The 18,276-nt window shown below is 37.1% G+C and overlaps 1 protein-coding gene across 2 annotated transcripts; it reads right to left on the bottom strand.

Annotated features, from left to right (window-relative positions):
- Positions 1-223: 223 nt before the first annotated feature.
- On the bottom strand, positions 224-17,548 carry kif2c (kinesin family member 2C). 2 transcript variants are annotated; one of them, XM_053479175.1, is made up of 22 exons: positions 17,384-17,548; positions 17,058-17,152; positions 16,834-16,956; positions 13,990-14,038; positions 13,841-13,873; positions 12,073-12,204; positions 7,667-7,780; positions 7,348-7,442; positions 7,158-7,253; positions 6,986-7,040; positions 6,679-6,841; positions 6,253-6,343; positions 6,099-6,162; positions 5,920-6,005; positions 4,926-5,068; positions 4,586-4,790; positions 4,286-4,396; positions 2,226-2,293; positions 1,979-2,069; positions 794-868; positions 506-599; positions 224-397 (listed from the first exon to the last, which is right to left on the bottom strand). In XM_053479175.1, exons 1-22 carry the CDS (start codon positions 17,442-17,444, stop codon positions 333-335), a joined length of 2,109 nt encoding a protein of 702 aa, XP_053335150.1. In that variant the 5' UTR covers positions 17,445-17,548; the 3' UTR covers positions 224-332. The 2 variants fall into 2 exon arrangements, with proteins under 2 accessions (XP_053335150.1, XP_053335221.1); XM_053479246.1 differs by lacking the exon at positions 13,841-13,873.
- Between the last annotated feature and the right edge of the window lie 728 nt (positions 17,549-18,276).

Here is an 18,276-nt window from a genome sequence, read left to right as displayed (position 1 = left end):
TACTTGAACATATGTGATAAACAAAAGTTTTAAACAGGAAAAACTGAAGCAGTAAAGGAACCTCATCCCTACTTACTTTACTAGCTTTTTATTTTTTCCATTTTTAAGTCTCACTCAGTGAAACACAAAGTTCAAAACTGAACAGAACTGTTAAACATGATTTGTCATAAGTAAACATTTATTCAATGAATAAGAAGGTTTATAATATGACAAGAAACAAAAACATTCAAATAAATTGTAATTAAACAAAATTAAAAAGAGCAATGAACGTTAGCAGTCAGGAAACAAAAGAACCAAATTAGTCGATTTGGTTTTTCCACTACATTTGAATGTCATGCCAGATTGGGTGACCTGACTTTAAGTGCCTCGACCGCTGACCGCAGAGCATGGTAAGACGCTGCAACAGAAAGCATCATAATTAAAACATCGTAGTTAAAACATACTGCATTGAAAAGGACTGGGTGGTTTTATCCATTTTAAGATGTACTCAATTTTAAGAACAAACCTTGAAGTCTTTCCATGTATGCATCAATTTCTGGTAGCCCGCTTATAACATCATATGATGTGTGCTCCATTGCTCGGGCAATTTCACTGCCACCCTAAAAAAAAAAAAAAAAAAAAAAGACAGCAAATGGCATATGACATGAGAATAAACAAAATGAGTGACAAGTTGGTACACACCTCTTAGAGGCAAAACAAGTGGAGTAATTCTAATGAGTAACTGCTATATTCACCCCGCATTAAACTTTGTGAATATATACATGCATGAAATATGCATTGTGAAACTACACACCTGCAGATCTTCATAGAATCTTTCCTCCACCTCAGAGAACTGGGCCATGACTTCAAGTTCTGCAGGAATACCTTCCTAAAAAGGCAGAAACAAACTTGAATAAAGTTTTATTCTACTTAAAATTATTAATAAATAAATAAACAAATAAATAAATAAAAACACCTTACAGAAAAAATAAAGGCCTATTTCCCACAAAGCAAGGCAGGTTTATTTGTATAGCACATTTCATACACAATGGTAATTCAAAGTGCTTTTCCCACAGGCGATAAGGTCTCTCAACCACAACACCACACAGGACTAATACCATGTTTTTTCATTGTACAAGACACTTTATTTTCTATTGTATTTCTTTTTATTCATATTTATTTCTTATTTATAAGCTTTTATTTTTTACGGTCATGGGGTGTCAAGCATTTCACTGCATATCGCACTGTGTATGACTGTGTACGTGACAAAAAATTTGAATTTACATAAAAGAGAAGAGAATAATCATAAGAAATAGAAAATAATAGCACTAAAACTTTTAAATTTGATTTAAAATAAAAACAGTTTGTAGTGGCACTTCTAAAACTATGTACTTACAATTTGATTAAGAATCAAAATAAAACAGTTGAAATAAGAAACATAAAATACAGTGCAGTCATTTCAGACGTAGCACAGTGCTCATTTAATAAATGCACAGCTAAACAGATGAGTTTTAAGTCTAGATTTAAATGTGACTAATGGGTCAGCACATCTGATCTGTTCTGGAAGTTGGTTCCAACAATAAAAGCGGACTCCCCTTGTTTTGTGTGAACCCCTGGTATTTCTAACTGACTCGATCCTAACGATCTAAGTGGTCTGTTAGGTTTATATTCAGCGAGCATATCCGCAATGTATCCATAGGCCATTGAATAATTTATAACCGAGTAAAAGTACTTTAAAATCTATCCGAAATGTTACTGGAAACCAGTTTAAGGACCTGAGGTCTGGTGTGATGTGCTCAGATTTTCTGGTTCTAGTCAGAATTCTGGCAGCAGCGTTCTGGATGAGCTGCAGCTGTTTAATGGTCTTCTTGGGAAGGCCGGTGAGGAAACCATTACAATAATCCACCGTGCCAGTGATGAAGGCATGGACAAGTTTCCCCAAGTCTTGATAATCACAAACGTAAAAATCTCTGCCTAATCAAAGTTGGGATTAACTTACCTCCTCTATGGAACTGTTGCCCTCCTCTGACTCCTCTGTTAACTTAGTGTTCTGTGCAGCTCCCCTCGACAATCCATTTAACTCCTTCACTCTACCAGCAAAACAGAGAAACTAGTGTGAAATGAAGTCGAGCCACTAGAGGGCACCTTAAGGCAACATTGAGCATTTATTCGGAACAGAAGTGAAATAAGTAGATGTGCATTTACTTCAGAAAACGCTTAGGGAAGAAAGCAGGAATGTTCTGTACCTGTCTGCATAACGTAGTGTATTCAGAGTGTATTCACAAGAGGTCATACCAGGTGAGATCATGGCAATCTGAAAGGCAAACCAATAATTTATTTAATTGTAATCCTCTCCTTATACTGTCTACCACCATGATAAATAAAACATTGCTGCAAAAGCTACAGAAATACCACTCAGTGATAAGAGATAAAAACGGCTGTCTGTTAATACATTGGTTAACATGAACATACCAATGATCAACTTAATAAGCTATAAATAACAGAGTAACAAAGAACACCTGAATTAAACAAATATTCATACAATCAATGAGTAAAATTCACTCAACAGGAACCATAACTAAATAAAAATCCTGCAGGTTTCAGGGGTCAGACAGTTGTAGTATTTAAGCAATAATAATAATAAAAAAAAATTGCAAATATACAGTACCGTGCAGAAGTTTCAGGCAGGTACAGAAGAAATGCTGTGAATTAAGAATGCTTTTTGTTTAAATTAACAAAAGTAAATTTACTTAAATAAAAACTCAAATCAAATCTATTGGGTGTGACCGAATTTTGCCTAAAAGCAGCATCAGTTTTTCTAGGTACACTTGCACGCAGTTTTTGAAGATATCTTGGAGAACTATAGTAACCACAGACCTTCTGTGTATGTATGCTTCCTCAAATCCTTTCGTCTCATCATGTAATCATGTAATAAGGTCTCCTTGGATGCCAGAACATTACTTTCTTGTTCCGGTATGCTGAAGATGGTTCTTAATGTTATTGTCTGTATGTTTGGGGTCGCTGTCCTGCTGCAGAGTAAATTTGATCTGATGCCTCCCTGACATTACATCATGATCATTTTGGCTGTATTTCTCAGCATTGAGGGCACCATTAATCCAGAACAAACCTACAACACTATTTGCAGAAATGCATTAACCTCCACCATGCTTTAGTCTTGACTGTAGACCTTCATTATTGCAACATTCTCTAGTTCTTTAAAAGCAAACAACCTGCCTGCTGCAGCCAAATATTACAAATTTTGACTCATCAGTCCAGATGTTCTGCTGTGATTTTTCTGCACCCTAGCTCCTACATTCAGTACATAGTTAAGTTCCTTAGCTTGGCCTCCTTTTGGACCCCAATTCTTCTTAGAAGACTACTTCTGCCAAGAATTCACTGGACAATAGATGGGTGTACCTGGGTCCCACTGGTTTCGGCCAGTTCTTTGCTCATGGCACTGCTGGACATGTTTCGATGTTGAAGGGAAGTAAGCATAATGAGTCGTATTGTGTCAATTAAGTTTCCTTGGCTGACCACTGCATTTGTGGTCCTCAATATTGCACTTCTTCAATTAGCTTCAACAGCACATTTTAATACCCCAGTCTGCTTTAAAATCATTGCCTGGGAGAGACCTTGCTTGTTGCTGTGCTCTTGCCGAAGTGTAGTAGTACAGTTTGGCCGTCTCTCACCCCTCACCCAGTTTCTTACTCACCCATCTTCTATACTGCTTTATCCTATATTCAGGGTTGTGGGGACCCTGAAGGTGCAAGGCGACAGTGCTAATCACTACACCACGTACCGCTCTACAGCTGTTTCTGTTTCAGTTAATGACTGTATTTCAACCTACATATGAAATTGAGCATCATTAGCACTTACTTAGTATAATTGGTTAAGCATGCACCCGTTTCTGATTCTACTAAATCCCAGACTTGTAAGAACTGATGCTGTTTTGAATCCAAGAAGCAGGCACACCAAATATACATAGATTTTTCTGTTTTCCTTTTGCTCGCTCACTTTGCATTTTGAAAAATGATAAAAATAAACAATTTAGAACATATATTTTTGAAAGCATTCTTAATGCATAATTTATTTTTCCCCAGAACTGCCTTAAAATTTGCACAGTACTGTACTAAAAATAAATCAGAGGTCATGCACTCATATGATTAAGTAACATCAACCCTGATTCATTAATGCTGAACTGTATTATATATTTACATGCCTTAAAACAGTATGAAATTCAAGACAGTAATGCAAGATGTGCATTGTAACATCTCTGCAGACAGTGTACGAGCCAGCTCTAAATTACCATGCAGGTTCTGGAGTTCTCGCCTATAAAGGAGTCTCGGAGCACCTGGGTGAGCTTACTCATCCGGAAGGGGATGTGTTCGCTGTTCTGCCCCAGCGATCTGATGCATTCCTGGGAATTGTATGCATTTACATAGCATTAACAATAGGACATTGAGGAACACGTTCATCATGGCATGCATTCACAGAATTCTTCCAACGTAAAAGGCAACACTGATGTTCTAAATAGTGATTCAAAACAAAGGTACAATCATTTGTACATGATGAGCTTGAAAAAAACTAAACAAAAAACATACAGCACCTTCAATGCCAACAGACTGCGATTGATCTCTGCTGTTTCCACCATAGTCTGCCGGTCATTGCTGCTGACATCTGTGCCCCGCTCATTCCCTGCAAGGTCCACTAGAGAGAACTTCCCATGAAGCAGCTTATGCCGCCTCAAGATAACCTGCAGGACGGCATGGGAGCGGGACGAGTTGGCGTTGGCAAACGTCTGGCCAGATGTTCTGGGAAAAAAGAAAAGAAAACGGTGGTCCTGTTGGAACTAGTAAGTGCTTAGAGGAACGATCAGAATAGGAGAAAACACTGAATAACCATAACCCTGCTTTATTTAAAAAAAAAAAAAAAAAAAAAAGTTTTACCTGCACGCAGACCCCTTCTCAATCATCTTTATAACATCTTCAACGGACGAGACGGGTATTTCCTGCAGGCCAACAACCTGTACCTGCTGGTTTTCATCTTCGAGCACACGCAGTTTTGCCTTTTTATTCAGCAAGTCGAAGACCTGAAGACAAGAAAGTTCAACATCTGTTCTTTTTTTCAGCTAAAGCGCACTAGCAGTTTAGTAATTAGAGACTTTAAAAAGTGTTTAAATAAAGTTCTTTTGAGGTAACAAATACCTGTATTCATATATATATATATGAATAAAAAAAATTTAAAATTAAAATAAAAAACAAGTCAATGAATTAGCCATAGATCAATTCAAGAGCTAATCTTAATATCCTAACAGGTATGTTAATCAGACCTGCTCATGTCTTGCTACACTACTAACACACGGCTAAAGACAACAGTGCATGGATGGATGGAGCTCTTGAAGTCTTTAGTCTTAAATGTACATGTGACAATCTATACAAGATAAAAACAGCCAAATTGCAAAAATATATCCAAATGTTAGAAATTCCATTAAATTAACAAGTTATTCATAGTTTAGATGTTGTCCTCCCTACTTTCATTAATCAATCAAGATTGTTGATGGAGTGATTGGTTGCTTTACATCCTTCTGCCTCTCCCTTTTAGTTATGTCGTCATAGTTAAGAACTGCTCGAGTCCCTGTTTGCACTCTGCACTACATATACATTCACCTTATACATTGTGTAACTGTAACCACACCTATCGATTATCTCTCCTTCCCCTTTGCCTCCCTCTCCCTGTCGGACTACACATGCCGCTCCTTAGCTGCCAGTGATGCAGATGTTAAGATAAACTGCTTATGCCTTACTGTCTAATTCCTTTAGATAGTAAGAAAAACTCTTGGTGAGATTAGGGAATAGAAAGTGCTGTACATTTACTTTATTCACATAAAAATATAAGTAAATTACACTTGCTTAAAGTAATTCCATGTATAAGACCACACACCTTGCCGTTGTAGATCTCAAAAAAGGTCACAAATGGGGAGAGGTCAGCATATCGTTTCTGTTGCAGGAGTGAAAATACATCCTGTGCTGTAAGGCGTGTAGACAAATTAACACAAAATTAGCTTGCTGTAAAATCAATTTGCATTCGTATGTGAGGAGAGTGTAACATTTACAAGTCACCTGCCAAAGCATAGATTCCTTTAGAGCTGTTCTGAGCCTTTCCTGAAAAGTCGCCACCCATGGTCTATAAAATAGCATGGAGGGAGAGAAAAGAAAATGAGCATTTCCTCCATTTGCATCAATGCACTTTGAACAAGACTGACAGTATACGTACATGCGTCTTTCCACTTCCGGTTTGACCATATGCAAAACATGTTGCCCTTCCACCTTCGAAAATAGTCTTTACCAGAGGTCTGGCAGTAAACCTAAAAAGAGAGTAGGAAAAAAGCTCAGAAGAATGCATAAACCTTCTAAATTCAACTGGCTGATGGGACAGGAACAAGTAATTGAGTAATTGCATAACAGTATACTGTATGGGGAAAAATATACAGTATTTCATCATGTTACATAATTTGATGAACCTAAATAAATAAATACATACACAAAACATGTACAGACAAAGGTAAAATAAATGCAAACTCAACTTGACCAATTTTGCAAGGGGAAACATGCAACAATATTGTACGTACACTAGATTGACTGAGGACAAACTATTGAGGTGTGTGTGTGTCTCTCTCTCATTTGCTAAACTAAACCTCACCTGTAAACCAAATCATTGCTGGCATCTTCGTCAAATGAGTAATCAAAGTGGAAGGGCTGGTTGTCGAGGTACTTGGTGAGATCGACTTTCTGCTTGGGTTCATGGAACAGGAGGACTCCGTTTCCGGGGATCGTCACGACATCAATCTCCTTCTTTGCCATTTCTGAAGAAATCAAACCAAATACGTAAAACAAGGGCGGCAACGCTTGCCCTGATACGAAATATATAAAAAAAATTCTGTTTCTTTATAGCTACTGTTTAATAATAAATAAATAAATAAATAAATAAACATATGTAATATTTGTACCTTTTTTATTTAGTGGCCGCTTACGAACACACACGCAGATTCTGTGAAGCTCAACCTTAGCCATAAAAATATATGTCAGACTTATCAAGTCTTCTCAAAATCAAACATGAATGAACAGACGGGTTTTTATATTGAAGGCTATTTTTAAAGTATGCGCTGCTAATCTACTTACAGGATCGCTCAAAGAAAGTGGAACTTTCTCCACAGTCTCCCGATAGTCTTCAATCATCTGGTAGAACTGCTTGTTGGGCCGGTTCATATCTCCATACTAAGGATGGACAGAAATGTAAGGAGGTGGGCACTGCTGTCCTTACAACATTTAGCTTTTCAAAAACACCACACACCCCCACCACACCACCCACCTTTCCTTTCTTGATCTGGGTTTCTGTGTTTTTAGTCGACATGGAAAGCCTTTTGTTTGTTTTATTTACTTCTGGAACTCGTGAAAGCCGCTGGTCTAAAATGCAAGCAGGGAAGTAAGAATGAGAAAGAATTTGCCCATCAATAAATGAACTAAAAATAATTATAAAAATTCATTTTCATTTTGTGACAAGTACTCAGCATCTGAATTAGCACAAAACTGCTTTCAATGGAACTGTATTTAGTTTATGTAGAACCAAAGTCGCTGTAGCACAAACATAAAACATGAAATTCAAACATGCAATCAGAAATGCACTCTACTTGTAGTGGGTGCAGGAGCACATTTTGAGGCCTCGCTTTCTGACACGGCTTCAACGGCGGGAAGCAGAGGAGAAGGAGGCTTAGCAACTGGTCTTCTCGGATAACTTGGTAGTCCTGTCATGACGGAGAAAAATCCATGAAAATTAGTTTGTTTGTATATTAGGGTTTATTGCCATATCAGCGTCACAGGCTAGGATTAGGGTTACATATTACATGTAAACAATTAACTATTTTATACGAACCAGTATAATATTAAATTATAGATACAATGTAAAGGATTTAAAAGGTAGTAAATTTAAAAACAAAAATAAAAAGATGCACTTCTGCTAGAAATTGTAAATGTTTCTCTGGTTTCATCTTGCAGAATAAGTTCTTTAAAGTTTATTGCCATGAAAATGTTTATAAATACGTAAATTTATTTTCTAAACCATTTATCCTGTACAGTGTCATGGGACTTAGGGCTATTCCAAGAGACTTCGGTGGGGTATCCATCGCAGGCAGGCACACATGCAGACTACAGGCAATTTGCGATCACCAATAGTGGAAATGAAGGGGAAAACGATTTAATTAGGAAACATAATTCTTTTGTGTGGCGTCACAATAACTGAAAATTCCATAAAAAAGATAATTAAAACATATATATTTCTCCAAGTGTAAAAAAAAAAATTAAATAGGACTCCAACAACGAATCAATAAAATAGATAAAAATCGATTACTAAAAGCGTTAGTAGCAACGAATTTTATAATCGATTCATTGTGTTGCGCGACGCGAAGACATTTGATAATTAAAAAAAAACTTTAGTTGAGCGCGAAGCGGAGTCAACACACTCGGTCTCACGCACTGATGCTAGCAGAGTTCGTCGCCTCACACGTCATTGAATACCGTGCCTTACGCACACAGACCCCTCCTACTTTTGCCTTTACAGACATCACATTTCTCTCTGCTTTTCACAAAACACTGCTCTGTCGCAATTCTTTTTAAAGGTAACGTGCAGGTTAATTTGTTTATTTTTACTTTACATAGTGATTCCGTTAGTGTTTTTAAAAATGAAATTTGGTTTTCAAGTGTTTTAAAATACGAGCCGCTTCCGGAACAAATTATGCTCGTAATCCAAGGTTCCACTATATCTATTTGGCAGATGTAAAGCATACATGTCTATGTTTTTTGTGTTAGTCCATTTTTATTTTATTATTATTATTATAACAGCTCAAGCTCGTTTGTGCACTTTCTAAAAATGTTAGTTCTGTTTTCGAATAAAGGCTGGAAATGATGGCGTTTCTTGGGTTTTTATCCGATTAATCGGAAAAATAATTGACAGGTTGATCGATTATTGATATAATCGTTAGGTGCAGCCCTAATATTAAATTATATATACACTATACAATGAAACCTCGGATTACGAGTAACGCGAATTACGAGTGTTCCGCAAGATGAGCAAAGATTCTGAATAAATTTTGACTTGAAAAATGAGCAAGTTTGGTTTATGAGTACCATACGAGTATCATGTATCATGCATGCGCTTTTGTTTTGACGCCGAGCATCACGTGATCACAAATAAGCCAATGTTTTTTCTTCCTCTTGTGCTGCAGAATTGTGGGTAATTGTCTCCCCTGCTGGGTCTTAGTGCGCGTCTCTTACTTGTATAATCAACATCCGTGCACGCGTGTATTGTTTACTACAACACTGTGACCACGTGTCTGTGTGTAAAACATATTTTGTGTTTGTAAGCGCGTGTGTACAGCGCGCACGTGTACTGTTTCTTATAACACACGTGTGCGTGCGCGGGTAATGCAAAAGAAAGGCTGTCATTATGTGTGTGCATGTGCGTAATTTGACACAGTGTTGATTTACACTCTCTCGCCTTTAGCGCGTGTGTTAGTGAACTGGCAGGGTGTCAAATTATGTGCGCACACACATACCGAAAGCCCCAAACACACAGCGCCTGCGCAATTATTTTTTTTTATTAAGACTGTCGTTATGTGTTCACACACTCACTCTCTCTTGCCTTTAGAGCGTGTGTGTGTTTGACACTCTCTCAGTGTCAAATTACGCGCGGGCATACACACATAATGACAGACCCAAACACACATGCACAGCGCCTACGCGCATAAACGGAAAAACTTATCTGTTGAGATTTTTTTTTTTTTTCCAGAAGTACAGGTCAGGTTAATTAGTTTTATTTTTACTTTATATTCTGTATTATTTTTATGTTTTTATTTTTTTGGGGTGTGGAACAAATAATTTGAGTTTCCATTATTTCTTATGGGAAAATTTAATTTGTGTTTAATGAGTGTTTTGGAATACTTCTAAACGCGCAGGACACTAAAGAGACTTGTCTACCGACTGTGAAAAACACCCAAAGAAAGATGCCCAGGGTCCCTGCTCATCTGCGTGAACGTGCATTAGGCATGCTGCAGGGAGGCATGAGGACTGCTGATGTGGCTAGGGCAATAAATTGCCATGTCCGCACTGTGAGACGCCCAAGACAGCACTACAGGGAGACAGGAAGGACAGCTGATCATCCTCGCAGTGGAAGACCACGTGTAACAACACCTGCACAGGATCGGTACATCTGAATATCACACCTGCGTGACAGGTACAGGATGGCCACAACAACTGCCCGAGTCACACCAGGAACACACAATCCCTCCATCAGTGCTCAGACTGTCCGCAATAGGCAGTCCATGAGGAGGAGATGCACTGCAGTACTTCAAGCAGCTGGTGGTCTCACCAGATACTGACTGGTACTTTTGATTTTGAGCCTCCCTTCATTCAGGGACACATTGTGAAACATTTTTAGTTTAGGTCTTATGGTGTTGACTCTTTTAGTGTTCATACAAATATTTACACATTAAGTTTACTGAAAGTAAAAACAGTTGAAAGTCAGAGGACGTTCCTTTTTTTGCTGAGTATACATCTCAGATATAACTAATTCTGTACCGAGCGCAGAAGCTTCAGAGTGGAAATGCATTTTCATAGCATGACACTATCAAAAATTGTCTGCATTTAATGCCTCTGATCTGCCTTTTTCATCAAACTCTGTGAGCAAATTAGTCCACAAGTCTCAAAACACAGCAAGCGCCAATTAGTTCTGAAAATCGAATGCGGTAGAAGTCCCACATGCTCACAGCCTCTCAACCTGCACTCTCGTGGTACACACTAAACATGCTTAAAAGGAATGAACTATGCCTCTCAACCTGCACTCTCGTGGTACACACTAAACATGCTTAAAAGGAATGAACTATGTTTGCAATTTACTTGTTCAAAGCGCTTGAACAAAGCTGAGGTATGAAAAACTTGAGTCATGACAACTTTTTTAAAAAGGGTCAAAGCATTAGAATTGTAACAAACAGGGAAATAAAGTAATATATAGAATAAGGAAATTTGTGAAATTTTTATTTGCTATATAATAATTATCACCCAGGGGAAGAACATGCACACAGACCCAACGCGGGAAATGAACCCTGGACCTCCAAGGCCACAATACTAACCACTGACTCTCATATAAACAAATCATTTCATAATTTACAATTTAAATTTAAAAAGGCATTTAAAAGTCACATTTTGCTTTCAATTACTTATTTAATGCTTTTATATACTTTTATAAAATACAAGTTCACAAATGAGATGTTAATAATTAATCAGTAACTGGTCAAATGATTGCTGTTAAAAAAATTGACTGATTAAAACTTTTTACATACAGTACCTATTAACCTGTCCACCACAAGATGGTGCATTTGCAGCCTTTTTTAGGACAAAAGCCTTTTCAGTGGGTCATGGGGAGGACCAGGCTCAAGTCCAAGCCAATGCACAAAGGTAGCCCACTGCAGGGCATCCTTACCCTCTGTCCCAAGCATGAATACGATGCCAATGTATTAGGTGTAAAACCTGTGCCAAGTAGTATGCAGATCTTTGCCAAAAGACCACTGTGTAAAGTATTTTCAGCAATTTGTTTTGCATAACTTTTTTTTTTATTGTGCTGCTCCAGCTTCTTAACTAAATTTTAAACTAAAAATGTTTCATCATTAATTGTTAATAATTTAATTATAGATTAACACATTCAACTACTCACTCACCTTTTATACCGCTTTATTCTGTATTCAGGGTCGCGGGGACCTGGAGCCTATCCCTGGAGGCTTAGGGCTCAAGGCAGGGTACACTCTCGACAGAGTGCCAATCCATCGCAGTGCACACACATGCACACACTACAGTCAATTTGGGAACACCAATTAGCCTAACCTGCATATCTTTGGATTGTGGATGTAAACCAGAGTACCAGAAGGAAACCCACCAAGCACAGGGAGAACATGCAAACTCAATGCACACGGAGACGGGAATCGAGTCTGACGAACCCAAAATCTTCTATTTCCCAACATTGACATCAAACTGATATTTGTGCACTGACCTGAGGCTCTAGTTATTGTAGATGAGGGCTGCTCCTGACTGGGAGCATCACCAGCAGCAGTCACGCCAACAGATGGAATAGTAGTGGGTGGTCGAAAGAGACAAGTCTGACGAGTGGTCATCCTTCTAGGGACTGGAAGGCAAGGTAAAGTACTTAGTGCAGGAAAAATTATATATAAAAAAATAAATAAATAGTTTTACTTGGGTTACTTAATTGTGTAAGTGTGTATATATATATATATATATATATATATATATATATATATATATATATATATATACACACACACACACGGTCCCGATCAAAAGTTTAAGACCACTTGAAAAATGGCAAAAAAATCATATATTTTGCATGGTTGGCTTCAACATGCAACAAGAAGAAATAGGAGTCCCGATAAAAAGTTTAAGTATATAAACTTTAAGTATATAAGTGCATGTGTGTGATATATATATATATATATATATATATATATATATATATATATATATATATATATATATATATATATATATATATATATATATATATATACACACATATATATACACACACATACATATATACATACACATTTTATATGATAATAGTATATATATGATTTGATTAAGTAATCACTCCATTTGTTGTAGCAGCTAATGCGAAAACATCATTATTATTGGGCTTGTCAGTGCAGAAAATTTCACCTGTGATATGAAATGGGGGCAGCACAAAGGGTGTGGAGGAGCCATGTGCTGATATCGTGTTTGTCGAATATGACACATAAAGTGACTGTTTTTTGTTAATAGATGAGCAGGTAAAATATTTTAAAGCATTACTTAAGTAATATTTGACCGTGCTTTACCACATGCACGTGGTACCTCTTCTATAAATTGATACTTAAAGCTCACTAAAATTTTAAATTAAAACTTTATAGAGTTTGGCATTTACCATATCCCATGCCTGTCTCACAACACCACTAATTTGGATTTGAAGCTGTGATAGAAGTATTGGTAATCAGGGTCGTGTTTAACAGTATTTGCTGTTTACCCTTTAAAGATAATTAAACTATGATCTATAACTATATCTAAACATGCACATAAAATCGTAAGAAACTGAAAATAAAAGAATTTTCAGACACACAAATGCCAGTTACTTTGGTTTAAATCTATAACCAACAAAAACAAATACGTAGTTGTATGTAAAAAAAACAAACATCTGGTGACAAAGAGAAACTGTACAAGTGGGGTGAAAATAAAATAATTTTATAATAAAAGAATTAAAATAAAATAATTTTGTATGAAAACTGAAAGAAAAAGTAAATCAGAACTCAAGGTGAGCAAGGACACTAAACAACTAATATAGGAAAGGGATTGTTACTAAAAACAAGCTCAATAAATGAAACCTTCAGTATTTTAAACTAAGATATTTCCATGAATACCAATATTCATAAAAACAATTCTTTTGTATTCAGTATGAAAAGTTAGGTCCAACATGTCCAGATCTAGTCCCAGTCTTCCAAATTTCTAAAATAAAATAAATAACTGATCAATAATCATGCTCTCTGTAGAAAACAATCATGGAAATTTTGCCCACAATCATAGGATGTTAAACACTAAGATGTCTTTATCAGCACATGGCTTTTGTGAAGAAGGGGGGGGGGGAATCTGTGTTTATCTGCATAGAACAGAGAACCTCTGGGTTAACCATTTAGATCAGATTTAGATTTTTGAAGCCCCATCAGTGAGAGTGCATAGGTCAGACAGGGATGAAAGTTGTGCTTAATGCAAACCTGGCTCTTCAGATGGACCAGCTGGAGGCACCGCTTCAAACAGGAAACATTAGAAGTATAAATATTATACAGCTCCATGAAAAAAAGCAAAAAGCAAACACATTGTTTAAAACAATACCATCTGGTGAATGAAATCAAATGTTACTTACGCTCTGAAGGGGCAGGTATCTTTGAGGACTTTGCAATCTGCTCCGATTTCTGTGGGAAAAAAAGTGAGTATCAGTCACAATACTACTTACAGTAATAGTGAATAACTCTGTGAATATAGAGTTATAGTGTATTTTGTATATAGTGAATATATTACAAAATTCACCATCTGTTTCAAATATCCTGCACAAAAGTGGCAGCAGCTAAACAACAAAATCAGTTTTTCGTCATTTCAACGATGTATAGTAGGTACAGCACATAGTAAAAAAAACAACAAAAGACAACATTCCTCCAGGACCATGAAAACAACACAGGACATAAAACACAGAAATACACAAGACTAATTATCATCTAAAAATATAACTACATAAGGGACAGCAAACTATGGTCTAAAACCATTCCTTTGTTGTCTTAAATTTTTGCTTGTTATTGTGCTGTAAGGATATATTTTTCCTTTGGGTGTCTGACAGAGTTGGATGTTTTGTGCCAAAAAAAAAAAAAAAAAAAAAGTTACTAGGAGCTATCAATGACTCTTATATTGCCTAGGGCTCCAGCTCCAGGAAAACAAGGAGCATATTGCAGCCATCACTATGGGTATAGTGTTCTTTGTGATATCTCCCCCTTTTTTTGTGTTACAATTATGGATAAAATGTTCTACCTCAACAAACCATAACATTTTGTCAGAAGATCTTAAAGGAGCTGCAAGGAAATCTGTAGTCATTTTGTCAATTTTGGAGGGACATCCTGTTTTTAGTAATATCACTGTGGTACCGCATTTTCTCTACCTAGTGATGGCCTTTATTATGTTCCATGGTACAAAATTAAAAATTCTTTTCCACCCATCTCCTGACTGACACATTTAAACACTGAGATTTTGAACATTTATGTGATTTGTTGATTATGTACATAGTCACATTACTCACGAAACAAAAGAGCACAGACCTGGGCACCCAGGTTATTGTACATTTCTTTCTTCTCCAAAAGTTTTCAATTTGTTTTCCACTTCAGTTTATTTTTTTTTCCTATGAAGTATTTATCTTTAGTGACCTATAGCACGTAATAGACACCGTCTGGGCAAACTTATTTTAAAAATATTCTGCAATATTTAATTGCCGGCTTTCATTTTTGATGACGGAACACAGTGTAGTGGTGAATTCATGTGTGAAAATGATTCATCATGCTCACAGAAACACGTATTGACAACTTGAATCCTGGAATATGCCTGTGCCATAAGGGAAGAAAATGTCCATAGATGTGATACCCTGGTCCTTCAGTACATTTAAGTGGTCACCCAACCATATTTAATCGCCACATAACGTTGCTGAGACTGGACCTGACCAATTGAAGCAACCCCAGATGATAATGCTTCCAGAAGCTTGTACAGTTGGCACCATGTATAATGGGTGCATCGCTTCTTACACTTCCCTTCTTACCATGATTTGCCCAAATAGACTTAAATCTGAACTCATCAGACCATACGACCTTTTTCCATTGGTCCAAATGCATCTTTATACTGCCTAGCAAATTTAGGTATTTTTCCCCCTGATTAGTCTCACTAACAAGTGGTTTGATTATGAACACACAGCTGTTTAGTCCCAATACTGTAAATTCTCACATTGTGCTTGCATTAACGCTCTTTCACTATTAAACATAGCTGTGATTTCTGCGGTCATTTTTATATTTTTTTTGACATGCATCTGTACAGTACCGCGTATTATGAAAAATACAGCTGGGGGCAGAGCTTTTTCTTACAAAGCCCCAAAATTATGGAATAGTCTTCCAAATAGCGTTCAGGACTCAAACACAGTCTCAGTGTTTAAGTCCAGGCTAAAAACCTATTTAAAACCTATTTATTTAGCCAAGCATTTTTATAAATAGATTTGCCTTAGGTAAAGGAGCAGATCTGGGGGACTCATGGACGTAGAGTATTATGGTGAACTAGTATGTTTGGATGCTGTCTTCCTCACTCTCATTGATCACTCAGGTTTGCTGACAATGAGGTGATTGTTTGCTTTACATCTCAGAAAGCGCCGGTGCCCCGCTTCTGGCTGAAGATCTCGTCACATGGGATGCGTCTGGTGTCTGGGGATGACTCTCTCTACCTAGAAGATGGTTCTGGCCTTGACCGGTGTTGGCAACTGTTAATCTGGGGACTTGACAGTTCGATAGTTCTGGACTGGAACTTCCTACAAGTCTACCTGGGTCTTCAATAACTACCTGGACTCCATATTAACATCAATTAACATCAGCTATTATAGCTGAACTGCCTGCCACCTAACACACTGTATAAATGCAGATCATTTACTGCTTTCTGTTTCACCCAAATGAGGATGGGTTCCCTGTTGAGTCTGGTTCCTCTTAAGGTTTCTTCCTATTACCATCCCAGGGAGTTTTTCCTTGCCACGGTCGCCCTCGGCTTGCTCACCAGGGACAAACTGACCATTTTGATTCATACAAATTCACATTTCATACAAACTTAAATATTTTTTTTTGATTGTGTAAAGCTGCTTTGCGGCAATGAAAATTGCTAAAAGCGCTATATAAATAAAATTGAATTGGAAAAAAAAAAAGCTTCTCAACAGTGTTTGATGGATAGTACTTATAGTTAGTAACCGGTGTAAAGATCTACCCAATGAAGGAATCTGCAAAGCATCTTCGTCAGTCGCTCTGGATAAGAACTAAATGCCTCAATGTAAATGTAAGTGATAAGATGTGATTTGTTATTGTTTTTTTTGTAATCACGAACAATCAGCAATCTTAACAAGGGTTTCATGGACTTTTTAAGCTCATTGTATGGCATTCAAACAGTTTATCAACAATGGAAAGGAATAATAAATGACGCTCACTTTCTCGGCTTTAGGTGGGCGTGCAGGGCTTCGAGCTGGAGCAGTGGAAGGTCCTGCTTGTTTGGACGTTTGCAGGTATTCAATCAGATCAGCATTGAGACGACACACATCGCTCAGGTCGATCTAAAGGACACAGATTGAGCAAGTGAGGACCACAAACACTTGAAGCATGCATGCACACACAAGCAACAGCAGGCAAGTGGTGACTTTAAGCCTTTGCCTACCTCTTTTCCTTTAGTCACTTCATTCTCAGTCCACTCCACATGTACTGTGGACTTGGTGGCATGGACTGACTTGACTGTCGCACTGTGAACTCTCCCTGCACACAAACACAACAGGTTCACATTATTGCCAGTCACACCTTTAAAACTGAATCAGTGAGTTAAACAAATAAATCACTCAGACACATCTCAGGTCACCAGTTAGCTCTCGAAATACTCCAACATTACGGTTCAGTTACTATATTCACCAAGTTTAACAGTGGAGTAAACCTTCTTAACCAACTTAGCTTAGCTGCTAACTGTGTGTTTCAGTTAATAATTTCTTTTACCGTCACTGCGGCTAATTTTGACAGCGAGTCCAACAAGAAACGTCGCAGTTGCTGGGTCCATTTTACCAAACACAAGCTTTTTAAAACAAAATATAAAACACAACCCGTTACACAGGGCTACACACACACAAACACACACACAAGCCTGCCGTATATACACGAAAAAACAATCTGCTCAACCGCCAAGCTTTCAAAATACGTCAGCGGAAGTCGTTCGTCAAACCGGAAGTTCGTAAGGGAACACAATGACTAAAGCTGCTTTTAATTTAACTTTAGATTTGAGCTTGAAAACTGAAATACTCATTATGTTTGCACGTGTATATTTTTCAAATTTAATTCGATATCTAAAATTATTAAGAAATGCCTTCACTCACACAGTGATATATATACACTTTTTTTTCACACAGTGATATTTTTGTCAGTTCAACTTCAAGCTAGAGTGACGTCACAATACGGTATAAAATATCATCACTTTTTTTAACACTATCTTCATCCACAACGTTATTACAGTCGTACCCTGACATACAGATTTAATCCGTTTTAGAAGTTGGTTCTTAAGGTGGAATTTTGTTTTGCGAAACGCATTTTCCCATAAAAAATAATGTAAATGCAGATAATCCGTTCCAGCCACCCAAAAAAATTACCAATATTGTCAATATCCAACACAATAAACATATTTTTTGGCATATATAATTACAATTACAACATTTTTAGTCAAAATACATGTAAATGAAGTAAAATATAAATTAAATAAACATTAAACATTAAACCCTAATTTATAATTCCGCTTGGCACCGGCTGTTTTAAAAACAAAAATTTTAAAATACTGAAGGCGTTAGTAATGCCCAAGTACCACGGACAATGTATTAAATGATAATTTCTAACCAAAATTA

Source organism: Clarias gariepinus, chromosome 1 (assembly GCF_024256425.1).
Source record: "Clarias gariepinus isolate MV-2021 ecotype Netherlands chromosome 1, CGAR_prim_01v2, whole genome shotgun sequence".
In the NCBI taxonomy this organism is placed as follows: Eukaryota; Metazoa; Chordata; class Actinopteri; order Siluriformes; family Clariidae; genus Clarias; species Clarias gariepinus.
The sequence above is the reverse complement of the archived record's forward strand: the minus strand, read 5'-3'. Positions and strand labels throughout refer to the sequence as shown.